Source organism: Panulirus ornatus, chromosome 3, assembly GCF_036320965.1.
Source record: "Panulirus ornatus isolate Po-2019 chromosome 3, ASM3632096v1, whole genome shotgun sequence".
NCBI classification, from domain to species: Eukaryota; Metazoa; Arthropoda; class Malacostraca; order Decapoda; family Palinuridae; genus Panulirus; species Panulirus ornatus.
In genome coordinates this window covers 2,693,838-2,721,196 of record NC_092226.1, presented here as the reverse complement: position 1 = coordinate 2,721,196, position 27,359 = coordinate 2,693,838, and the positions used below count along the sequence as shown (strand labels likewise).

General features: G+C 42.4%; 1 protein-coding gene across 2 annotated transcripts in view; it reads right to left on the bottom strand.

Annotated features, from left to right (window-relative positions):
- The window catches only part of LOC139760017 (mediator of RNA polymerase II transcription subunit 12-like protein), a 456,094-nt gene that overhangs the window by 130,586 nt on the left and 298,149 nt on the right, over positions 1-27,359 (bottom strand). For both annotated transcript variants that reach the window (XM_071682758.1, XM_071682766.1), the window contains exons 20-21: positions 23,231-23,361; positions 8,823-9,004 (exon numbers count right to left, since the gene is read on the bottom strand). In XM_071682758.1, coding sequence (XP_071538859.1) covers positions 8,823-9,004; positions 23,231-23,361 — 313 coding nt within the window. The remainder of the gene's footprint in view (positions 1-8,822; positions 9,005-23,230; positions 23,362-27,359) is intronic.

The following is a 27,359-nucleotide window of genomic DNA, read 5'->3' as shown; positions in this document are numbered from 1 at the left end:
GCTGGTGGCTGATTCAGGTGAGAAACTGCAAAAGGTGGTGAGTGAGTTTGGTAAAGTATGTGAAAGAAGAAAGTTGAGAGTAAATGTGAATAAAAGCAAGGTTATTAGGTTCAGCAGGGTTGAGGGACAAGTTAATTGGGAAGTAAGTTTGAATGGAGAAAAACTGGAGGAAGTGAAGTGTTTTAGATATCTGGGAGTGGATTTAGCAGCAGATAGAACCACAGAAGTGGAAGTGAGTCAAGGGGTGGGGGAGGGGGTGAAAGTTCTGGGAGCACTGAAGAATGTGTGGAAGGCAAGAACATTATCTCAGAGAGCAAAAACAAGCATGTTTGAAGGAATAGTGGTTCCAACAATGTTATTTGGTTGCGAGGCATGGGCTATAGATAAGGTTGTGAGGAGGAGGGTGGATGTGTTGGAAATGAAATGTTTGTGGAGAATATGCACTGTGAGGTGGTTTGATTAAGTAATGAAAGGGTAAGAGAGATGTGTGGTAATAAAAAGAATGGTTGAAAGAGCAGAAGAGGGTGTGTTGAAATGATCTGGACTCATGGAGAGAATGAGTGAGGAAAGATTGACAAAAAGGATATATGTGTCAGAGGTGGAGGGAGCAAGGAGAAGCGGGAGACTAAATTGGAGGTGGAAGGATGGAGTGAAAAAGATTTTGAGCAATCGGAGCCTGAACATACGGAAGGGTGAAAGGCATGCAAAGAATAGAATGAATTGGAATGAAGCGATATACTGGGGTTGCTGTGCTGTCAATGGTTTGAACCAGGGCATGTGAAACATCTGGGGTAAACCATGGAAAGGTATGTGGGGCCAGGATATGGAAAGGGAGCTATGGTTTTGGTGCATTACGCATGACAGCTAGAGACAGTGTGAACGAATGTGGCCTTTTTTGTCTGTTCCTGGTGCTGCCTTGCTGGAAGGGGGGGATGCTATTTCGTGTGTGGCGGGGTGGCGACAGGAAAGGATGAAGGCAGCAAGTATGGATATGTACATGTGCGTATAAGTATACGTCTGTGTATATATATGTAGGTATATGTTGAAGTTTCCAGCAATATTTTTTTCTATTATTGTACTTAACTGCTGTATCCCGCATTAAAGAGATAGGGCAAGGAAACACATGAGGAATGGTGTAACCCACCCACATACACATGTATATACATAAATGCCCACTCATGCACATGTACATACATATACATTTCAACATTTTTTTTTTTCATACTATTCGCCATTTCCCGCGATAGCGAAGTAGCGTTAAGAACAGAGGACTGGGCCTTTGAGGGAATATCCTCACCTGGCCCCCTTCTCTGGTCCTTCTTTTGGAAAATTAAAAAAAAATGAGAGGGGAGGATTCCCAGCCCCCCTTCCCTTTTCGTCGCCTTCTACGACATGCAGGGAATACGTGGGAAGAATTCTTTCTCCCCTATCCCCAGTGATAATAATAATAATATTTTTTTTTCTTTTTTTTTGCTTTGTCGCTGTCTCCCGCGTTTGCAAGGTAGCGCAAGGAAACAGACAAAGGAAATGGCCCAACCCACCCCCATACACATGTATATACATACGTCCACACACGCAAATATACATACCTACACAGCTTTCCATGGTCTACCCCAGATGCTTCACATGCCTTGATTCAATCCACTGACAGCACATCAACCCCGGTATACCACATCGCTCCAATTCACTCTATTCCTTGCCCTCCTTTCACCCTCCTGCATGTTCAGGCCCCGATCACACAAAATCTTTTTCACTCCATCTTTCCACCTCCAATTTGGTCTCCCTCTTCTCCTCGTTCCCTCCACCTCCGACACATATATCCTCTTGGTCAATCTTTCCTCACTCATTCTCTCCATGAGCCCAAACCATTTCAAAACACCCTCTTCTGCTCTCTCAACCACGCTCTTTTTATTTCCACACATCTCTCTTACCCTTACGTTACTTACTCGATCAAACCACCTCACACCACACATTGTCCTCAAACATCTCATTTCCAGCACATCCATCCTCCTGCGCACAACTCTATCCATAGCCCACGCCTCGCAACCATACAACATTGTTGGAACCACTATTCCTTCAAACATACCCATTTTTGCTTTCCGAGATAATGTTCTCGACTTCCACACATTCTTCAAGGGTCCCAGAATTTTCGCCCCCTCCCCCACCCTATGATTCACTTCCGCTTCCATGGTTCCATCCACTGCCAGATCCACTGCCAGATATCTAAAACACTTCACTTCCTCCAGTTTTTCTCCATTCAAACTCACCTCCCAATTGACTTGACCCTCAACCCTACTGTACCTAATAACCTTGCTCTTATTCACATTTACTCTTAACTTTCTTCTTTCACACACTTTACCAAACTCAGACTTTTAAACTATTCGCCATTTCCCGCATTAGTGAGGAAGCGTTAAGAACAGAGGACTGGGCCTCGGTGGAATATCCTCACTTGGCCCCCCCCTCTGTTCCTCCTTTTGGAAAATTAAAAAAAAAAAAAAACAAGAGGGGAGGATTTCCAGCCCAACGCTCCCTCCCCTTTTAGTCACCATCTATGACACACAGCGAATACGTGGGAGGTATTCTTAATCCCCTATCCCCAGGGATACCCTATATATTCCTTCTTTTAAACTATTCGCCATTTCCCGCGTTAGCGGGGTATCGTTAAGAACAGAGGACTGGGCCTTTTTTGGAATATCCTCACCTAGCCCCCTCTGTTCCTTCTTTTGGAAAAAAAAAAAAACGAGAGGGGAGAATTTCCAGCCCCCCACTCCCTCCCCTTTTAGTCGCCTTCTATGACACGCAGGTAATACGTGGGAAGTATTCTTAATCCCCTATTCCCTATATATATATATATATATATATATATATATATATTTTTTTTTTGCTGCTGTCTCCCGCGTTTGCGAGGTAGCGCAAGGAAACAGACGAAAGAAATGGTCCAACCCACCCCCATACACATGTATATACATACGCCCACACACGCAAATATACATACCTACACAGCTTTCCATGGTTTACCCCAGACGCTTCACATGCCTTGATTCAATTGATAGAGATGCTCTGTGGAAGGTATTAAGAATATATGGTGTGGGAGGCAAGTTGTTAGAAGCAGTGAAAAGTTTTTATCGAGGATGTAAGGCATGTGTACATGTAGGAAGAGAGGAAAGTGATTGGTTCTCAGTGAATGTAGGTTTGCGGCAAGGGTGTGTGATGTCTCCATGGTTGTTTAATTTGGTTATGGATGGGGTTGTTAGGGAGGTGAATGCATGAGTTTTGGAAAGAGGGGCAAGTATGAAATCTGTTGGGGATGAGAGAGCTTGGGAAGTGAGTCAGTTGTTGTTCCCTGATGATACAGTGCTGGTGGCTGATTCATGTGAGAAACAGCAGAAGCTGGTGACTGAGTTTGGTAAAGTGTGTGAAAGAAGAAAGTTAAGAGTAAATGTAAATAAGAGCAAGGTTATTAGGTACAGTAGGGTTGAGGGTCAAGTCAATTGGGAGGTAAGTTTGAATGGAGAAAAACTGGAGGAAGTAAAGTGTTTTGGATATCTAAGAGTGGATCTGGCAGCGGATGGAACCATGGAAGCGGAAGTGAATCATAGGGTGGGGGAGGGGGCGAAAATCCTGGGAGCCTTGAAGAATGTGTGGAAGTTGAGAACATTTTCTCTGAAAGCAAAAATGGGTATGTTTGAAGGAATAGTGGTTCCAACAATGTTGTATGGTTGCGAGGCGTGGGCTATGGATAGAGTTGTGCGCAGGAGGATGGATGTGCTGGAAATGAGATGTTTGAGGACAATGTGTGGTGTGAGGTGGTTTGATCGAGTAAGTAACGTAAGGGTAAGAGAGATGTGTGGAAATAAAAAGAGCGTGGTTGAGAGAGCAGAAGAGGGTGTTTTGAAATGGTTCAGGCACATGGAGAGAATGAGTGAGGAAAGATTGACCAAGAGAATATATGTGTCGGAGGTGGAGGGAACAAGGAGAAGAGGGAGACCAAATTGGAGGTGGAAAGATGGAGTGAAAAAGATTTTGTGTGATCGGGGCCTGAACATGCAGGAGGGTGAAAGGAGGGCAAGGAATAGAGTGAATTGGAGCGATGTGGTATACCGGGGTTGACGTGCTGTCAGTGGATTGAATCAAGGCATGTGAGGCGTCTGGGGTAAACCATGGAAAGTTGTGTAGGTATGTATATTTGCGTGTGTGGACGTATGTATATACATGTGTGTGGGGGTGGGTTGGGCCATTTCTTTCGTCTGTTTCCTTGCGCTACCTCGCAAATGCGGGAGACAGCGACAAAGCAAAAAAAAAAAAAAAAGAAATATATATATATATATATATATATATATATATATATATATATATATATATATATATATACATTGTACAAAGGCAAAGGGGATAAGAGTGAATGCTCAAATTACAGAGGTATAAGTTTGTTGAGTATTCCTGGTAAATTATATGGGAGGGTATTGATTGAGAGGGTGAAGGCATGTACAGAGCATCAGATTGGGGAAGAGCAGTGTGGTTTCAGAAGTGGTAGAGGATGTGTGGATCAGGTGTTTGCTTTGAAGAATGTATGTGAGAAATACTTAGAAAAGCAAATGGATTTGTATGTAGCATTTATGGATCTGGAGAAGGCATATGATAGAGTTGATAGAGATGCTCTGTGGAAGGTATTAAGAATATATGGTGTGGGAGGAAAGTTGTTAGAAGCAGTGAAAAGTTTTTATCGAGGATGTAAGGCATGTGTACGTGTAGGAAGAGAGGAAAGTGATTGGTTCTCAGTGAATGTAGGTTTGCAGCAGGGGTGTGTGATGTCTCCATGGTTGTTTAATTTGTTTATGGATGGGGTTGTTAGGGAGGTAAATGCAAGAGTTTTGGAAAGAGGGGCAAGTATGAAGTCTGTTGGGGATGAGAGAGCTTGGGAAGTGAGTCAGTTGTTGTTCGCTGATGATACAGCGCTGGTGGCTGATTCATGTGAGAAACTGCAGAAGCTGGTGACTGAGTTTGGTAAAGTGTGTGGAAGAAGAAAGTTAAGAGTAAATGTGAATAAGAGCAAGGTTATTAGGTACAGTAGGGTTGAGAGTCAAGTCAATTGGGAGGTGAGTTTGAATGGAGAAAAACTGGAGGAAGTGAAGTGTTTTAGATATCTGGGAGTGGATCTGGCAGCGGATGGAACCATGGAAGCGGAAGTGGATCATAGGGTGGGGGAGGGGGCGAAAATTCTGGGGGCCCTGAAGAATGTGTGGAAGTCGAGAACATTATCTCGGAAAGCAAAAATGGGTATGTTTGAAGGAATAGTGGTTCCAACAATGTTGTATGGTTGCGAGGCATGGGCTATGGATAGAGTTGTGCGCAGGAGGATGGATGTGCTGGAAATGAGATGTTTGAGGACAATGTGTGGTGTGAGGTGGTTTGATCGAGTGAGTAACGTAAGGGTAAGAGAGATGTGTGGAAATAAAAAGAGCGTGGTTGAGAGAGCAGAAGAGGGTGTTTTGAAGTGGTTTGGGCACATGGAGAGAATGAGTGAGGAAAGATTGACCAAGAGGATATATGTGTCGGAGGTGGAGGGAACGAGGAGAAGAGGGAGACCAAATTGGAGGTGGAAAGATGGAGTGAAAAAGATTTTGTGTGATCGGGGCCTGAACAGGCAGGAGGGTGAAAGGAGGGCAAGGAATAGAGTGAATTGGAGCGATGTGGTATACCGGGGTTGACGTGCTGTCAGTGGATTGAATCAAGGCATGTGAAGCGTCTGGGGTAAACCATGGAAAGCTGTGTAGGTATGTATATTTGCATGTGTGGACGTATGTATATACATGTGTATGGGGGGGGGTTGGGCCATTTCTTTCGTCTGTTTCCTTGCGCTACCTCGCAAACGCGGGAGACAGCGACAAAGTATAAAAAAAAAAAAAAAAAAAAAATATACATACGGTGAGAGTAAGTGAGCTTGGGAAGGAGACTTGTGTGAGGAAGTACGTACCAGGAGAGACTGAGTACAGAATGGAAAAAGGTGAGAACAAAGGACGTAAGGGGGGTGGGGGAGGAAGAGGATGTATTTAGGGAAGCAGTGATGGCTTGTGCAAAAGATGCCTGTGGCATGAGAAGTGTAGGAGGTGGGCAGATTAGAAAGGGTAGTGAGTGGTGGGATGAAGGAGTAAGATTATCAGTGAAAGAGAAGGGAGAGGCATTTGGATGATTCTTGCAGGGAAATAATGCAAATGAATGGGAGATATATAAAAGAAAGAGGCAGGAGGTCAAGAGAAAGATGCAGGTGAAAAAGAGGGCAAATGAGAGATGGGGTGAGAGAGTATCATTAAATTTTAGGGAGAATAAAAAGATGTTTTGGAAGGAGGTAAATAAAATGTGCAAGACAAGGGAAAATATGGGAACTTCAGTGAAGGGGGCTAATGGGGAGGTGATAACAAGTAGTGGTGATGTGAGAAGGAGATGGAGTGAGTATTTTGAAGGTCTGTTGAATGTGTTTGATGATAGAGTGGCAGATATAGGGTATTTTGGTCAAGGTGGTGTGCAAAGTGAGAGGTTTAGGGAGAATGATTTGGTAAACAGAGAAGAGGTAGTAAAAGCTTTGCGGAAGATGAAAGCCGGCAAGGCAGCAGGTTTGGATGGTATTGCAGTGGAATTTATTAAAAAAGGGGGTGACTGTATTATTGACTGGTTGGTAAGGTTATTTAATGTATGTATGACTCATGGTGAGGTGCCTGAGGATTGGCGGAATGCTTGCATAGTGCCATTATACAAAAGCAAAGGGGATAAAAGTGAGTGCTCAAATTACAGAGGTATAAGTTTGTTGAGTATTCTTGGGAAATTATATGGGAGGGTATTGATTGAGAGGGTGAAGGCATGTACAGAGCATCAGATTGGGGAAGAGCTGTGTGGTTTCAGAAGTGGTAGAGGATGTGTGGATCAGATGTTTGCTTTGAAGAATGTATGTGCGAAATACTTGGAAAAGGAAATGGATTTGTATGTAGCATTTATGGATCAAGAGAAGGCATATGATAGAGATGCTCTGTGGAAGGTATTAAGAATATATGGTGTAGGAGGCAAGTTGTTAGAAGCAGTGAAAAGTTTTTATCGAGGATGTAAGGCATGTGTACGTGTAGGAAGAGAGGAAAGTGATTGGTTCTCAGCGAATGTAGGTTTGTGGCAAGGGTGTGTGATGTCTCCTTGGTTGTTTGATTTGTTTATGGATGGAGTTGTTAGGGAGGTAAATGCAAGAGTTTTGGAAAGAGGGGCAAGTATGCAGTCTGTTGTGGATGAGAGAGCTTGTGAAGTGAGTCAGATGTTGTTCGCTGATGATACAGCGCTGGTGGCTGATTCTTGTGAGAAACTGCAGAAGCTGGTGACTGAGTTTGGTAAAGTGTGTGAAAGAAGAAAGCTGAGAGTAAATGTGAATAAGAGCAAGGTTATAAGGTACAGTAGGGTTGAAGGTCAAGTTAATTGGAAGGTAAGTTTGAATGGAGAAAAACTGGAGGAAGTGAAGTGTTTTAGATATCTGGGAGTGGATTTGGCAGCAGATGGAACCATGGAAGCGGAAGTGAATCATAGGGTGGGGGAGGGAGCGAAAATTCTGGGAGCCTTGAAGAATGTATGGAAGTCGAGAACATTATCTCGGAAAGCAAAAACGGGTATGTTTGAAGGAATAGTGGTTCCAACAATGTTATATGGTTGCAAGGTGTGGGCTATGGATAGAGTTGTGTGGAGGAGGGTGGATGTGCCGGAAATGAGATGTTTGAGGACAATATGTGGTGTGAGATCATTTGATCGAGTAAGTAATGATAGGGTAAGAGAGATGTGTTGTAATAAAAAGAGTGTGGTTGAGAGAGCAGAAGAGGGTGTTTTGAAATGGTTTGGTCACATGGAGAGAATGAGTGAGGAAAGATTGACAAAGAGGATATATATGTCAGAGGTGGAGGGAACGAGAAGTGGGATACCAAATTGGAGGTGGAAAGCTGGAGTGACAAAGATTTCGAGTGATCGGGGCCTGAACATGCACGAGGGTGAGAGGCATGCAAGGAATAGAGTGAACAGTGTGGTATACCATGGTCGACGTGCTGTTAATGGATTGAAACAGGGCATGTGAAGCGTCTGGGGTAAACCATGGAAAGTTCTGTGGGGCCTGGATGTGGAAAGGGAGCTATGGTTTCGGTGCATTATTACATGACAGCTAGAGACTGAGTGTGAACGAATGTGGCCTTTGTTGTCCTCTCTTAGCACTACCTCGCACATATGAGGGGGTAAGGGGTTGTTATTTCATGTGGCGAGGTGGCGATGGGAATGAATAAAGGCAGACAGTATGAATTATGTACATGTGTATATATGTATATGTCTGTGTGTGTATATATATGTATACGTTGAAAAGTATAGGTAGGTATATGTGCGTGTGTGGACGTGTATGTATATACATGTGTATGTGGGTGGGTTGGGCCATTCTTTCGTCTGTTTCTTTGCGCTACCTTGCTAACGTGGGAGACAGCGACAATGTATAATAGAATAGAATAGAATGTGCATGTATGGGCGTTTATGTATGTAAATGTGGTTAGGCCATTCTTCGTCTGTTTCCCTCCGTTACCTTGCTGACAAGGGGAACAGTGATTAAGTGTAACAAAAATAATAAATAATATGAGTGGATGGGTATTTCTTTGTCTGTTTCCTGGCACTAACTCGCTGATGTGGAAAATGGCAATCAAGTATATTAAATAAATGAATACAAATCTCATTACTCACTAGTGAAGTACAAATAATATATGGAAGTGAACTAACATATATCACAATCATGTTGAAACAATTGAAACAATTTCAATACAAACCTAACCATTCTGCAGACAAAGCATTACATGAGGCAGTCAGTTCAGCACACAGGATAGCCATGTCATTTAACTTCTCATTGGGAGTGTTGGGTGAACAAGCATCAATGATAGCGTTACATACAAAACTATATCGATTTCCAGGATCAGCCAACTGCTTGATAATACCGGAGTCCACCTTTAATCTGGCAAATGTCAAAAGTATCAGTTTGTTGCAAAGGAGAAAAAACATCTCTACATCTTAAGTATGCTATCTTAGTTCACAAACAAAGGAACTATACAATCTTTCCCTATTAGCTGTTTCCATGCACTGAAAATACTAATTAGATCATTAATGCTTTCTCCTACCATACAGCATGAAAGTTTACACATCATCTTTTCCTTACAATATAATTTCTTATACATCTCTACATACGACTCCACTTTGATATGTTTTTCACAAACATGTTCCTTCTACTCTTCCAATTTTCTTCAGCTTTGCTTGCATTCATCGAAAGGCAACACAAGCTAAATCCTTTTACATTTCAGTTACTAACCACAACAAACCTCCAAGTGTTGGATACCATAGTAGTTTTCAAAACATTTGCTGAAAAAATTGCACAACTGTTTCACTAATGAATATGCGATGCAATAACCACTTGCGAGTAGAAAGATATATGGATATTTGAAAAGGATGAGGCTTCCCCAAGCCTGTAAATAAAAAAATCACAACTGCCTCCATAAGAAATGATCAAGTATCCCTACTGCTACCATTCTCAACACATACACCTCCTTCACACATCTTTCAATTGACATATAATCTAATGATGTTCAATGACCCTAAACCCACTCTCACACATACTTATGTATACACCTTTTTTCAAACCAAAACATTCCCAATTACTATTCTATTGCCTCTAGTAACGCTTTATCAAGCATCTTTTCTTTCTTTTGCCTTTTTTTTTTTATCATATTTTGCTTTGTCGCTGTCTCCGGCGTTTGCGAGGTAGCGCAAGGAAACAGACGAAAGAAATGGCCCAACCCACCCCCATACACATGTATATACACACACGTCCACACACGCAAATATACATAACGATACATCTCAATGTACACGTATATATACACACACAGACACATACATATATACCCATGCACACAATTCACACTGTCTGCCTTTATTCATTCCCATCGCCACCTCGCCACACATGGAATACCATCCCCCTCCCCCCTCATGTGTGCGGGGTAGTGCTAGGAAAAGACAACAAAGGCCTCATTCGTTCACACTCAGTCTCTAGCTTTCATGCCCAAAATTGCACCGAAACCCAGCTTCCTTTCCAAATTTCCCGGACCCACAGCTTTCCTTGGGTTTCCCCAGAATTTCTTCACATGCCCTATTCAATCCCCTGACAGCACGTCAGTATACCCTCGATCCCCTCACTCATTCCTTGCCCGCTTTCACCCTCCGCAGTTCAGGCCCCGATCAAACCAAACTTTTTCACTCCCTCTTTCCACCTCCAATTTTTTCCCCCCTCCCTCTTCCCCTCCATTCCCCACCCCCAAAACCCCTTGGCAATCTTTTTCCAAATTCCTCCTGTGAAAAAAACCATTTTAAAAACCCTCTTCTGCTCTCTCAACCACGCTCTTTTTATTTCCACACTCTCTCTTGCCCTTACATTACTTACTCGATCAAACCACCTCCCCACTTGTCCTCAAACATTCATTTCCAGGAAAAATCCATCCCCTGCGCACAACTCTACCCATACCCCAGCCTCGCAAATACAACTTTTTGGGAACCACTTTTTCCTTCAAACATCCCTTTTTTGTTTCCGAGAAATTTCTCGACTTCCCACATTCTTCAAGGCCCCGGGATTTTCGCCCCCCCCCCCACCCTTGATTACTTCCCTTCCAGGGTTCCCATCCGCTGCCAGATCCATCCCAGATATTAAAAATTTATTCCCCCATTTTTTCCATTCAAATTTTACCTCCAATGATTCCCCCTCACCCACTGTACCAAATAACCTTGCTCTTATTCCTTTTATCTTAACTTTTTTTTTTCAACATTTCCAAATCAGTCCCCAGTTCTGAGTTTCCCTGAATCACACCAGCGCTGTTCATCAACGAAAAAAAATGACCACTTCCCAAGCTCTCTCCACCCCAAACAGACTTCATTTTTGACCCCTCTTTCCAAAACTCTTGCATTTCCCTAACAAAATAAAAAACCCCATGGGAATCACACCCCCTCCCGCAAACCTACATTCACTGAGCCCAACCTTTCCTCTCTTCACCGTACCTCCCTTACATCCCGAAAAAATTTTTTAATGTTTCTAAAAATTGCCCCCCACCATATATTCTTATACCTTCCACAGAGCACCTCTAAAAATTTTATCATTGCTTCTTCAATCTATACTGTTACATACAATCATTTTTTTTCAAGTATTTTCAATCATTTTTCAAAGCAAACACCTGATCCAAATTCTACCACTTCTGAAACCACACTGCTTTCCCCAATCTGATGCTCTGTACATGCCTTCCCCCCTCTCAATTTAAATACCCCCCCATTAATTTCCCGGGAATTCAACAAAAAAACTCTGTAATTTGACACCACTCTTACCCCCTTTCCCTTTTGTACAATGGATATGCAGCATTCCCCCAAATCCTGGCCCCTCCCCTGGTCATACACCTTAAAATAACCTTACCAACCATCAACAACATTCACCCCCTTTTTTAATAAATTCCACTCAATCCCACCCAAACCTGCTGCCTTCCCGGCTTTCATCTTCCGAAAAGCTTTTAACTGTTCTCTGTTTCCCAAATCATTTTCCCAAAACCCTATCCCTTTGCACACCACCTCGCCCGGGGGACACCCTTATCCCCACTCTATCATCAAACACATTCAACAAACCTTCAAAAACTCACTCCCACCCCTTCTACACCCCACTATTTGTTTTCCCCTCCCCATTGGGCCCCCTTCACTGAAGTTCCCATTCCCCCTTGTCTTCGCACTTTATTTCCCTCTTCCCGAACACTTTTTATTCTCCAAAATTTTTTTAATGATACTCCTCCCCCCAAACTCCATCTGCCCTCTTTTTCACCTCTTGCACCTTTTCTTGACCTCCTGTTCTTTTTTTATACATCTCCCACTCAAAATTCATTTTTTCCCTGCAAAAATGTCCAAATGCCCTTCTTTTCCCTTTTATAAAATCTTACTTCTTCTCCCCCCACTCATACCTTTCTAATCAACCCCCTCCCTTCTTCTCGCCCAAGAAACTTTTGCGCAAAACCATCATGATTCCCTAAATACCCCATTCCCCCCCCACTCCCCTTACTTATTGTTTACCCTTTTCCATTTTGTACTCGTTTCTGGTACTTCCTCACACAAGTCTCCTTCCCCAAACTACTAATCTCACCACCCTCTTCACCCCAAAATTTACTCTTTTTTCGAAAACCATACAAAAATTCACCCTTGCCCCCACAAGATAATTCGACACCCCCCGTTGCACCTCTCGCCTTTACTCCAAAATCTCTTTTCGCGCGCCTGTCTTAAAATTTTTAATAACCCCCTTGGCCATCTCTCCCATTCATTGTATACTTTGATTCTCGCTTTTAAACCGGTATTCCCAAAAACACCAGTCCTTTTTTTTTCCATAAATCTACAAGCTCTACCCTTTCCATTTACAACATGTCACCCATGTACACCCTTATTCCCCCAATGCCACTTATATTTTGCATTTCAAACACCTCCTATAAAACCCCGGGCGCGTCATCAAAACCACTAACAACCATTCAGCTGCTCCCAAAAAATTTCCTCTATGATCTTTCTTTCAGCCAGGTGCATATGCACCAATAATCACCCTCTCTCTCATCAAAATTCAGTTTTAAAACCCTATTAATCGAGAATTTACTTTCTTACATTCTATCCAAACTCCCCAAACTCCCGTTTCAGGAGTAGTGTTTCTCCTTCCCCTTTTCTTGTCCTTCATACCCCAATTTTTCCCAAAAACATTCCCAACCACTCTTCCCCTTTACCCCTTAGTTCGTTTTACTCAGAGCCAAAAACTCCAGGTTCCTTTTTTCAAACATCTACCTTTTTTTTTTTTTTTCGCGTCTCCCCCGTTTGCGAGGTCCAAGAAACAGAAAAAGAAAAAGGCCCCCCCCTCCATACCTGTATATAATATGTCCACAACGCAAATTTAAAATACTAACACTTTTCCTGGTTTACCCCAACGCTTTACAGCCCCGATTCATCCCCTGACAACGTCAACCCCGGGATATCACATCATCCAATTTACTCCCTTGCCCCCCTTTCACCCTCCCGCAGTTTTTTGGGCCCCGATCCCCCAAAATCTTTTTACTCCATTTTCCACCTCCAATTTTGGTCTTCCCTTTTTTCCCCGTTCCTCCACCTGACACATTATAATTCTTGCAATCTTTCTCACTCATTCTAGCTCAATGTGCACAAACCATTTCCAAAACACTACTTCTGCTCTCTCAACCCGCTCTTTTTATTTCCACACCACCTCTCTCACCCTTAAGTTACTTACTCGATCAAACCACCTCACTCCACACATGTCCTCAAACATCTCATTTAGACATCCATCTCCTGCGCAACAATTCTATCCATAGCCCACGCCTTGCTAACCATACAACATTGTTGGAACCATATTCTTCAAACATACCCATTATACCTATCTCTCACTTTTTTCACATCTTGGTTACATCCACACAATTAAGAACACCCAACCTGCGTTCGGAGGAGGATGGGAGCACTCCGCGTGACCTCCTTCTGTTCCCATTTTTTAGAAAGCTAAAAAAATACAAGAGGGGAGGATTTTCTGGCCCCCCGCTCCGTCCCTCTAGTCGCTTCTACGTACGTGAGGGAATGCTGGGAAAGTATTCTTTCACCCTATCCCAGGGGATAATATAAATATTATATATGTTTTAGATATTTGGGAGTGGATCTGTCGCGGATGGAACCCAATGGAAGCTGAATTGGATCATAGGTGTGGGGGAGGGGGCGAAAATTTTTGGGAGCTTGCAAATATGTGTGGAGTCAGAGAACATTATCCCGGAAATCACAAATGGGTATGTCTTGTAGGAATAGTGGTTCCAACAATGTTGTATGGTTGCGAGGCGTGGGCTATGGATAGAGTTGTGCGCAGGAGGTGGATGTGTGGGAAATGGATGTTTGAGGACAATGTGATGGTGTGAGGTGGTTGATCGAGATAAAGTAACAATGTTAAGGGTAAGAGGGATGTGTGGAAATAAAAAGAGCGTGTTGCGGAGCAGAAGAGGTGTTTGAAAGTGGTTGGGCACATGGAGAGAATGAGTGAGGAAAGATTGACAAGAGGATAAATGTGTCGGAGGTGGAGGGAGACGGGCGAAGAGGAGACAAATTGGCGGTGGAAAGATGGAGTGAAAAGGATTTTTTTTGTGTGATCGGGGCTGAACATGCAGGAGGGTGAAAGAGGGCAAGGAATAGAGGTGAATTGGAGCGATGTGGTATACAGGGCGTTGACGTGCTGTCAGTGGATTGAATCATGGCTGTGAAGCTGTCTGGGGGTTAACCTTGGAAAGCTGTGTAGGTATGTAATATTGGTGTGTGGACGTATGTATGTACTTGTGTAGGGGGGGGTTGGGCATTTCTTTCGTCTTTGTTTCCTTGACGCTACCTCGCCAACACGCGGGAGCCAGCGACAAAGTATAAAAAAATAAATATATATATATATATATATATCATATTTATATATATAGTATACATACACACTCACATACACACATTTACTCACATACACACATATACACACATTTTATTTTTTTTTTTTGCTTTGTCGTGTCTTCCGCGTTTGCGATGTTTAGCGCAAGAAAACAGACGAAAGAAATGGCCCAACCCACCACCAGACTTATGTATATACATACGGTTCACACAGCAATTATACAATACCTACAGAGCTTTCCAATGGTTTACCCCAGATGCTTCACTTGCCCCTGATTCAATCATGACAGCACGTCAAACCCCGGTATACCACATCGATACCATCATCTATTCCTTGCCCTCCTTTCACCCTCCTGCAGTTCAGCCCCTCACACAAAATCTTTTTCTTCCATCTTTCACCTTCAATTTGGTCTCCCACTCTCTCGTTTCCCTCCACCTTCCGACAATATATCCTTTGGTCAATCTTTCCTCAACTCATTCTTCCATGGGGACCAAACCATTTCAAAACACCCTCTTCTGCTCTTTCTCAACCAGCTATTTTTTATTTCCACTCATCTCTTTACCCTTCATCTTACTCGATCAAACCACCTCACACCACACATTGTCCTCAAACATCTCATTTCCAGCACATCCATCCTCCTGCGCACAACTCTATCCATAGCCCACGCCTCGCAACCATACAACTTTGTTGGAACCACTATTCCTTCAAACATACCCATTTTTGCTTTCCGAGATAATGTTCTCGACTTCCACACATTCTTCAAGGCTCCCAGGATTTTCGCCCCCTCCCCCACCCTATGATTCACTTCCACTTCCATGGTTCCATCCGCTGCCAGATCCACTCCCAGATATCTAAAACACTTTACTTCCTCCAGTTTTTCTCCATTCAAACTTACCTCCCAATTGACTTGACCCTCAACCCTACTGTACCTAATAACCTTGCTCTTATTCACATTTATTCTTAACTTTCTTTTTTCACACACTTTACCAAACTCAGTCACCAGCTTCTGCAGCTTCTCACATGAATCAGCCACCAGCGCTGTATCATCAACGAACAACAACTGACTCACTTCCCAAGCTCTCTCATCCACAACAGACTTCATTTTTGACTCCTCTTTCCAAAACTCTTGCATTCACCTAACAAAATAAACAACCATGGAGACATCACACACCCCTGCCGCAAACCTACATTCACTGAGAACCAATCACTTTCCTCTCTTCCTACACGTACACATGCCTTACATCCTCGATAAAAACTTTTTAATGCTTCTAACAACTTGCCACCCACACCATATATTCTTAATACCTTCCACAGAGCATCTCTATCAACTCTATCATATGCCTTCTTCAGATCTATACATGTTACATACAAATCCATTTGCTTTTCTAAGTATTTCTCACATACATTCTTCAAAGCAAACACCTGATCCACACATCCTCTACCACTTCTGAAACCACACTGCTCTTCCCCAATCTGATGCTCTGTACATGCCTTCACCCTCTCAATCAATACCCTCCCATATAATTTACCAGGAATACTCAACAAACTTATACCTCTGTAATTTGAGCACTCACTCTTATCCCCTTTGCCTTTGTACAATGGCACTATGCACGCATTCCGCCAATCCTCAGGCACCTCACCATGAGTCATACACACATTAAATAACCTTACCAACCAGTCAACAATACAGTCACCCCCTTTTTTAATAGATTCCACTGCAATACCATCCAAACCTGCTGCCTTGCCGGCTTTCATCTTCCGCAAAGCTTTTACTACCTGTTCTCTGTTTACCAAATCATTTTCCCTAACCCTATCACTTTGCACACCACCTCGACCAAGACACCCTATATCTGCCACTCTATCATCAAACACATTCAACAAACCTTCAAAATACTCACTCCATCTCCTTCTCACATCACCACTACTTGTTATCACCTCCCCATTCGCGCCCTTCACTGAAGTTCCCATTTGCTCCCTTGTCTTACGCACTTTATTTACCTCCTTCCAGAACATCTTTTTATTCTCCCTAAAATTTAATGATACTCTCTCACCCCAACTCTCATCTGCCCTCTTTTTCACCTCTTGCACCTTTCTCTTGACCTCCTGTCTCTTTCTTTTATACATCTCCCACTCAATTGCATTTTTTCCCTGCAAAAATCGTCCAAATGCCTCTCTCTTCTCTTTCACTAATAATCTTACTTCTTCATCCCACCACTCACTACCCTTTCTAATCAACCCACCTCCCATGCTTCTCATGCCACAAGCATCTTTTGCGCAATCCATCACTGATTCCCTAAATACATCCCATTCCTCCCCCACTCCCCTTACTTCCATTGTTCTCACCCTTTTCCATTCTGTACTCAGTCTCTCCTGGTACTTCCTCACACAAGTCTCCTTCCCAAGCTCACTTAATCTCACCACCCTCTTCACCCCAACATTCACTCTTCTTTTCTGAAAACCCATACAAATCTTCACCTTCGCCTCCACAAGATAATGATCAGACATCCCTCCAGTTGCACCTCTCAGCACATTTACATCCAAAAGTCTCTCTTTCGCGCGCCTGTCAATTAACACGTAATCCAATAACGCTCTCTGGCCATCTCTCCTACTTACATATGTATACTTATGTATATCTCGCTTTTTAAACCAGGTATTCCCAATCACCAGTCCTTTTTCAGCACATAAATCTACAAGCTCTTCACCATTTCCATTTACAACACTGAACACCCCATGTACACCAATTATTCCCTCAACTGCCACATTACTCATCTTTGCATTCAAATCACCCATCACTATAACCCGGTCGCGTGCATCAAAACCACTAACACACTCATTCAGCTGCTCCTAAAACACTTGCCTCTCATGATCTTTCTTCTCATGCCCAGGTGCATATGCACCAATAATCACCCATCTCTCTCCATCAACTTTCAGTTTTACCCATATTAATCGAGAATTTACTTTCTTACATTCTATCACATACTCCCACAACTCCTGTTTCAGGAGTAGTGCTACTCCTTCCCTTGCTCTTGTCCTCTCACTAACCCCTAACTTTACTCCCAAGACATTCCCAAACCACTCTTCCCCTTTACCCTTGAGCTTCGTTTCACTCAGAGCCAAAACATCCAGGTTCCTTTCCTCAAACATACTACCTTTTTTTTTTTTTGTCGCTGTCTCCCGCGTTTGCGAGGTAGCGCAAGGAAACAGACGAAAGAAATGGCCCAACCCACTCCCATACACATGTATATAGATATGTCCACACACGCAAATATACATACCTACACAGCTTTCCATGGTTTACCCCAGACGCTTCACATGCCCTGATTCAATCCACTGACAGCACGTCAACCCCGGTATATCACATCGATCCAATTCACTCTATTCCTTGCCCTCCTTTCACCCTCCTGCATGTTCAGGCCCTGATCACACAAAATCTTTTTCACTCCATCTTTCCACCTCCAATTTGGTCTCTCACTTCTCCTCGTTCCCTCCACCTCCGACAAATATATCCTCTTGGTCAATCTTTCCTCACTCATTCTCTCCATGTGCACAAACCATTTCAAAACACCCTCTTCTGCTCTCTCAACCACGCTCTTTTTATTTCCACACATCTCTCTCACCCTTACGTTACTTACTCGATCAAACCACCTCACACCACACATTGTCCTCAAACATCTCATTTCCAGCACATCCATCCTCCTGCGCACAACTCTATCCATAGCCCACGCCTTGCAACCATACAACATTGTTGGAACCACTATTCCTTCAAACATACCCATACTACCTATCTCTCCTTTTTTCACATCTTGGTTACATCCACACACATTTAGACACCCCAACCTGAGTCTACGAGGAGGATGAGCACTCCCCGCGTGACTCCTTCTGTTTCCCATTTTTTAGAAAGTTAAAAAATACAAGGAGGGGAGGATTTCTGGCCCCCCGCTCCCGTCCCCTCTAGTCGCCTTCTACGACACGTGAGGAATGCATGGGAAGTATTCTTTCACCCCTATCCCCAGGGATAATATAAATATATATATATATATATATATATATATATATATATATATATATATATATATATATATATATATATATATATATATATATATACATACACACACACATACACACATATACACACATACACACATATACACACATTTTTTTTTTTTTTGCTTTGTCGCTGTCTCACGCGTTTGCGAGGTAGCGCAAGAAAACAGACGAAAGAAATGGCCCAACCCACCACCATACATATGTATATACATACGTCCACACACGCAAATATACATACCTACACAGCTTTCCATGGTTTACCCCAGATGCTTCACATGCCCTGATTCAATCCACTGACAGCACGTCAACCCCGGTATACCACATCGATCCAATTCACTCTATTCCTTGCCCTCCTTTCACCCTCCTGCATGTTCAGGCCCCGATCACACAAAATCTTTTTCACTCCATCTTTCCACCTTCAATTTGGTCTCCCACTTCTCCTCGTTCCCTCCACCTCCGACACATATATCCTCTTGGTCAATCTTTCCTCACTCATTCTCTCCATGAGACCAAACCATTTCAAAACACCCTCTTCTGCTCTCTCAACCAAGCTATTTTTATTTCCACACATCTCTCTTACCCTTACGTTACTTACTCGATCAAACCACCTCACACCACACATTGTCCTCAAACATTTCATTTCCAGCACATCCATCCTCCTGCGCACAACTCTATCCATAGCCCACGCCTTGCAACCATACAACATTGTTGGAACCACTATTCCTTCAAACATACCCATTTTTTTTTCCGAGATAATGTTCTCTACTTCCACACATTCTTCAAGGCTCCCAGAATTTTCGCCCCCTCCCCCATCCTATGATCCACTTCTGCTTCCATGGTTCCATCCACTGCCAGATCCACTCCCAGATATCTAAAACACTTTACTTCCTCCAGTTTTTCTCCATTCAAACTTACCTCCCAATTGACTTGACCCTCAACCCTACTGTACCTAATAACCTTGCTCTTATTCACATTTACTCTTAACTTTCTTCTTTCACACACTTTACCAAACTCAGTCACCAGCTTCTGCAGTTTCTCACATGAATCAGCCACCAGCGCTGTATCATCAGCGAACAACAACTGACTCACTTCCCAAGCTCTCTCATCCCCAACAGACTTCATATTTGCCCCTCTTTCCAAAACTCTTGCATTCACCTCCCTAACAACCCCATCCATAAACAAATTAAACAACCATGGAGACATCACACACCCCTGCCGCAAACCTACATTCACTGAGAACCAATCACTTTCCTCTCTTCCTACACGTACACATGCCTTACATCCTCGATAAAAACTTTTCACTGCTTCTAACAACTTTCCTCCCACACCATATATTCTTAATACCTTCCACAGAGCATCTCTATCAACTCTATCATATGCCTTCTCCAGATCCATAAATGCTACATACAAATCCATATATACATATGAAAAATGTAAGAAATAATTTAGAAAACTGAAACTTCTATCTTGAAATGAAATTAGAAAAAAAAAATGAATGTCACATTATGGTTCAACCTCTGGCTATGGAAAAGGGAAATGTATAATTTATTTACACAAACGTCAATAGTAGTTTTCATCAATTTAACCACTGTATCATACCGCCTGGCCCCCTTCTCTTATCATGAAACTGGAATATTGGCTTACGATGTTTCTCAATTGTCTTCTTTTTTATTTGGTGTATTCTCTTCATCCACCAGTTTTGGTTCATCAAACTGTGTACCTCTGGCTTTTTCATTATCTCCCTTTTTGCCAATAAGCACTAATCCTATTTGCTCTGCACTTTTCTGAATTTATCATCTACTAGACCATACATTTTGCTACTTGTTCTATATAACAGTACATATCATAGTGTTCCCAGGTTCCTATCGCACTGCATCAGTCAATATGCTCTGAGTCCACTGCCCATCCAAGAAAACTGCAGCTCCCCCTTCAATGCTTAAAAAAAAAGTATAATGAGCATTTCCTAATCTACAACATCCTCTTGGACATCTAAAATAGCCCTTCCTGATCTCTCCTGTTCTTTTGTCATTCAACCTTCATACCCCTGGTTACATGCTTTATCAAGCCCCTCAAGTGATGCCAATCTGTGCTTATGATCATTTATCATATCTTTTAATACCCTGACACTTGTCATAATCTTTAAACTGATCATTGAGTTTTATTACTTCCACCTCTTATTGCTTTAATCCCTAATTCTGATTTTTTTCATTTTAATCAAAAACTCTAAACTTCTGTTCTCGGGTGTTACATGTTTCATCCCTTACTAAAGCTTCCTTTTTGTGGAGCTTGTCACAACTACCTGTTCTTGAGTCTCCTTATTTACATCCTTTCTGGCTAATATCAAATTGAAAAGAAGGGTAAAATGATCAATTCTGGTGAGTGATGGAGCTTGTCACAATTGCCTGTTCTTGAGTCTCCTTATTTACATCCTTTATGGCTAATATCAAATTGAAAAGAAGGGTAAAATGATCAATTCTGGTGAGTGATAAGCAGGTATAACATAAACGTCTTTACTGGTCAGCTGGCTGGACTAATTTGGACCAATTATGTTACTTACATTTATTGTCCACTGATTTCTTGGTTCAGGCAGTCTAAAGGTCTCAAGCTGGTCTCCCATAACAGTAAGAATGGCAATGATATACTTAGCTCACATACAGATCTAATCCAGGGAATATCTTTTACTAAACTGATGTCAGTGTTGTCACCAGGTTGTACATATTTCACCAGCTAAAATTTAAGGATGTAAGACATGTGTAAGAGTAGGAGGAGAGGAAAGTGATTCGTTCCCAATGAATGTTGGTTTGCAACAGGGTTGCGTGATGTCTCCATGGTTGTTTAATTTGTTCAGGGATGGGGTTTTTAGGGAGGTGAATGAAAGAGTTTTCGAGGGAGGGGCAAATATGCAGTCTGTTGTGGATGAGGGGGCTTGGGAAGTGAGTCAGTTGCTGTTCGCTGATGATACAGCGCTGGTGGCGATTCAGGTGAGAAACTGCAGAAGCTGGTGACTGAGTTTGGTAAAGTGTGTGAAAGAAGAAAGTTGAGCATAAATGCGAATAAGAGCAAGGTTATTAGGTTCAGCAGGGTTGAGGAACAAATCAATTGGAAGGTAAGTTTGAAAGGAGAAAAACAGGAAGAAGTGAAGTGTTTTAGATATCTGGGAGTGGATTTGGCAGTGGATGGAACCATGGAAGTGGATGTGTCACGGTGGGGGAGGGGGCAAAGGTTCTGGGAGCATTGAAGAATGTGTGTGGAAGGTGAGAATGTTATCTCGGAGCAAAAATGGGTATGTTTGAAGGAATAGTGGTTCCAACAATGTTATGTGGTTGCGAGGCGTGGGCTATAGATAAGGTTGTGATGAAGAGGCTGGATGTGTTGGAAATGAAATGTTTGAGGACAATATGTGGTGTGAGGTGGTTTGATTGAATAAGTAATGAAAGGGTAAGAGAGATGTGTGGTAATAAAAAGAGTATGGTTGAGAGAGCAGAAGAGGCTGTAATGAAATGGTTTGGTCACAAGGTGAGAATGAGTGAGGAAATATTGACAAAGAGAATATATGTGTCAGAGGTGTAGGGAACGAGGAGAAGTGGGAGACCAAAATGGGGGTGGAAGGATGGAGAGAAAAAGATTCTGAGTGATCAGGATCTGAACATTCAGGAGGGTGAAAGGCATGCAAGGAATAGAGTGAATTGGAACAATGTGGTATACTGGGGTCAATGTGCTGTCAATGGATTGAACCAGGGCATGTGAAGCGTCTAGGGTAAACCATGGAAAGTATTGTGGGACCTGGATGTGGAAAGGGAGCTGTGGTTTTGGTGCATTATTACATGACAGCTAGACTGAGTGTGAACAAATGCAGCCTTTGTTGTCTTTTCCCAGCGCTACATTGCATGCATGCAAGAGGGGGTGAGGTGCCATTTCATGTGTGGTGGTGGTGGTGGGGGGGGTGGATGGATGATATGTACATGTGTATATATATGTATATGTCTGTGTATGTATATGTATGTATACAGTGAAATGTATATGTGCATGTGTGGGCGTTTATGTATATACATGTGTATGTAGGTGTTTTGGGGCCATTCTTTCATCTGTTTACTTGCACTACCTCACTAACGCGGGAGACAGCGACAAAGTATAATGACAAAAATTTTCTCTGTTTCTGTGAGAGCCACTCATATGATTTGTTGCTTGGATATACTTTATAAGTACATCATTCTACACTTTTGTTTTGCTGAGAGTAGCAACACTTTGTGCATTCAATTTGAAAACTGATATCTCACCAGTCCAACTGTTACTGAAAATCTTAGAAATTGCTCAATCAGACTAAACATCAAATATAGAGGACAGAGTGAATTGTTGTGTTGTGGTACACAGGGGGTGATGTGCTATCAATGGAATGAACCAAGGCATATTAAATAATCAGGGCAGACCACAGAAATGTCTTGTGAGGCCTGGTTGTGGATAGCTGACTCTGAATTTGGTGCATACACATGATAGCTAAAGAGTGGATATAAGCAAATTAGGCTATTTCTTCATCTGCTTCTGATGCTACCTCACCAAAACTGGAAATGGCAAACACGTAAGATAAAAAAGAAAAGGAAATATGTGTGAGTGTGTGTGTGTAAAACCCATACACCTAACTGTCAAAACAAACATTTTAATACATACTTTGGGTTTTTTATGTACTCATCCATAAACTGGAGAGACCACCGATAAGTTCCCTGTGCTGCTGCAATGCTTGCATATAAAGCTTGCTTGATTTTTGGGTAAACCACTGACAGCAACTCATGATGCTTTGACTGAAAACGTATAAAGCAAAAATTAGTTTAAATACATCTAAATTGCCTTTACCAAAAGGTTATGACTTTAATCCTAATTATTGATCACATTTGGTTTGGTTTAAAACATATCAATTAATCAATATTCTATTCAGTAATCCCACCTCTGGTAATGATTCAGAATAAATTAAATTAGATTTAACCTTAATTTGAAAAACAGAATCCCTTCCACTAGTCTCAAATTTCTTTATTGTAAAACATCTTTGATAATATACCTGTTCAGCCATACAAAAAAAAAAAAAAAAAGGTAGTAAAATTAAGAATCCTTGCTCATAGCACTATCAGAGTGAATAGAAGATAATATGGCATAAAGTCCTGTCCAGGTGTCTGTTAGACCACATACTACATAATTCATACTATGTAATAATCAAAATAAAAAGGCAGTATCCCTGATATATTATTTTTTTTTTTTTTTTTATACTTTGTCGCTGTCTCACGCGTTTGCGAGGTAGCGCAAGGAGACAGACGAAAGAAATGGCCCAACTCCCCCCATACACATGTATATATATACGTCCACACACGCAAATATACATACCTACACAGCTTTCCATGGTTTACCCCAGACGCTTCACATGCCTTGATTCAATCCACTGACAGCATGTCAATCCCGGTATACCACATCGCTCCAATTCACTCTATTCCTTGCCCTCCTTTCACCCTCCTGCATGTTCAGGCCCCGATCACACAAAATCTTTTTCACTCCATCTTTCCACCTCCAATTTTTTTTTTTTTTTTTTTTTTTTTTTTCTAAAAGAAGGAACAGAGAATTGGGCCAGGTGAGGGTATTCCCTCAAAGGCCCAGTCCTCTGTTCTTAACGCTACCTCGCTAATGCGGGAAATGTCGAATAGTTTGAAAGAAAAGAAAAAAGATATATATATATATATATATATATATATATATATATATATATATATATATATATATATATATATATATATATATATATATATATATATGAATGTAGGTTTGCAGCAGGGATGTGTGATGCCTCCATGGTTGTTTAATTTGTTTATGGATGGGGTTGTTAGGGAGGTAAATGCAAGAGTTTTGGAAAGAGGGGCAAGTATGAAGTCTGTTGGGGATGAGAGAGCTTGGGAAGTGAGTCAGTTGTTGTTCGCTGATGATACAGCGCTGGTGGCTGATTCATGTGAGAAACTGCAGAAGCTGGTGACTGAGTTTGGTAAAGTGTGTGGAAGAAGAAAGTTAAGAGTAAATGTGAATAAGAGCAAGGTTATTAGGTACAGTAGGGTTGAGGGTCAAGTCAATTGGGAGGTGAGTTTGAATGGAGAAAAACTGGAGGAAGTGAAGTGTTTTAGATATCTGGGAGTGGATCTGGCAGCGGATGGAACCATGGAAGCGGAAGTGGATCATAGGGTGGGGGAGGGGGCGAAAATTCTGGGGGCCTTGAAGAATGTGTGGAAGTCGAGAACATTATCTCGGAAAGCAAAAATGGGTATGTTTGAAGGAATAGTGGTTCCAACAATGTTGTATGGTTGCGAGGCGTGGGCTATGGATAGAATTGTGCGCAGGAGGATGGATGTGCTGGAAATGAGATGTTTGAGGACAATGTGTGGTGTGAGGTGGTTTGATCGAGTGAGTAACGTAAGGGTAAGAGAGATGTGTGGAAATAAAAGAGCGTGGTTGAGAGAGCAGAAGAGGGTGTTTTGAAGTGGTTTGGGCACATGGAGAGGATGAGTGAGGAAAGATTGACCAAGAGGATATATGTGTCGGAGGTGGAGGGAGCAAGGAGAAGAGGGAGACCAAATTGGAGGTGGAAAGATGGAGTGAAAAAGATTTTGTGTGATCGGGGCCTGAACATGCAGGAGGGAGAAAGGAGGGCAAGGCATAGAGTGAATTGGAGCGATGTGGTATACCGGGGTTGACGTGCTGTCAGCGGATTGAATCAAGGCATGTGAAGCGTCTGGGGTAAACCATGGAAAGCTGTGTAGGTATGTATATTTGCGTGTGTGGACGTATGTATATACATGTGTATGGGGGGGGGTTTGGCCATTTCTTTCGTCTGTTTCCTTGCGCTACCTCGCAAACGCGGGAGACAGCGACAAAGAATAAAAAAAAAATATATATATATATATATATATATATATTTTATTTATATTTATTATACTTTGTCGCCGTCTCCCGCGTCTGCGAGGTAGCGCAAGGAAACAGACGAAAGAAATGGCCCAACCCCCCCCATACACATGTATATACATACGTCCACACACGCAAATATACATACCTACACAGCTTTCCATGGTTTACCCCAGACGCTTCACATGCCCTGCTTCAATCCATTGACAGCACGTCAACCCCGGTATACCACATCGCTCCAATTCACTCTATTCCTTGCTCTCCTTTCACCCTCCTGCATGCTCAGGCCCCGATCACACAAAATATTTTTCACTCCATCTTTCCACCTCCAATTTGGTCTCCCTCTTCTCCTTGTTCCCTCCACCTCTGACACATATATCCTCTTGGTCAATCTTTCCTCACTCATCCTCTCCATGTGCCCAAACCACTTCAAAACACCCTCTTCTGCTCTCTCAACCACGCTCTTTTTATTTCCACACATCTCTCTTACCCTTACGTTACTCACTCGATCAAACCACCTCACACCACACATTGTCCTCAAACATCTCATTTCCAGCACATCCATCCTCCTGCGCACAACTCTATCGATAGCAACGCCTCGCAACCATACAACATTGTTGGAATCACTATTCCTTCAAACATACCCATTTTTGCTTTCCGAGATAATGTTCTCGACTTCCACACATTCTTCAAGGCCCCCAGGATTTTCGCCCCTCCCCCACCCTATGATCCACTTCCGCTTCCATGGTTCCATCCGCTGCCAGATCCACTCCCAGATATCTAAAACACTTCACTTCCTCCAGTTTTTCTCCATTCAAACTCACCTCCCAATTGACTTGACCCTCAACCCTACTGTACCTAATAACCTTGCTCTTATTCACATTTACTCTTAACTTTCTTCTTTCACACACTTTTCCAAACTCAGTCACCAGCTTCTGCAGTTTCTCACATGAATCAGCCACCAGCGCTGTATCATCAGCAAACAACAACTGACTCACTTCCCAAGCTCTCTCATCCCCAACAGACTTCATACTTGCCCCTCTTTCCAAAACTCTTGCATTTACCTCCCTAACAACCCCATCCATAAACAAATTAAACAACCATGGAGACATCACACACCCCTGCCGCAAACCTACATTCACTGAGAACCAATCACTTTCCTCTCTTCCTACACGTACACATGCCTTACATCCTCGATAAAAACTTTTCACTGCTTCTAACAACTTTCCTCCCACACCATATATTCTTAATACCTTCCACAGAGCATCTCTATCAACTCTATCATATGCCTTCTCCAGATCCATAAATGCTACATACAAATCCATTTGCTTTTCTAAGTATTTCTCACATACATTCTTCAAAGCAAACACCTGATCCACACATCCTCTACCACTTCTGAAACCACACTGCTCTTCCCCAATCTGATGCTCTGTACATGCCTTCACCCTCTCAATCAATACCCTCCCATATAATTTACCAGAAATACTCAACAAACTTATACCTCTGTAATTTGAGCACTCACTCTTATCCCCTTTGCCTTTGTACAATGGCACTATGCACGCATTCCGCCAATCCTCAGGCACCTCACCATGAGTCATACATACATTAAATAACCTTACCAACCAGTCAACAATACAGTCACCCCCTTTTTTGATAAATTCCACTCCAATACCATCCAAACCTGCTGCCTTGCCGGCTTTCATCTTCCGCAAAGCTTTCACTACCTCTTCTCTGTTTACCAAATCATTTTCCCTAGCCCTCTCACTTTGCACACCACCTCGACCAAAACACCCTATATCTGCCACTCTATCATCAAACACATTCAACAAACCTTCAAAATACTCACTCCATCTCCTTCTCACATCAC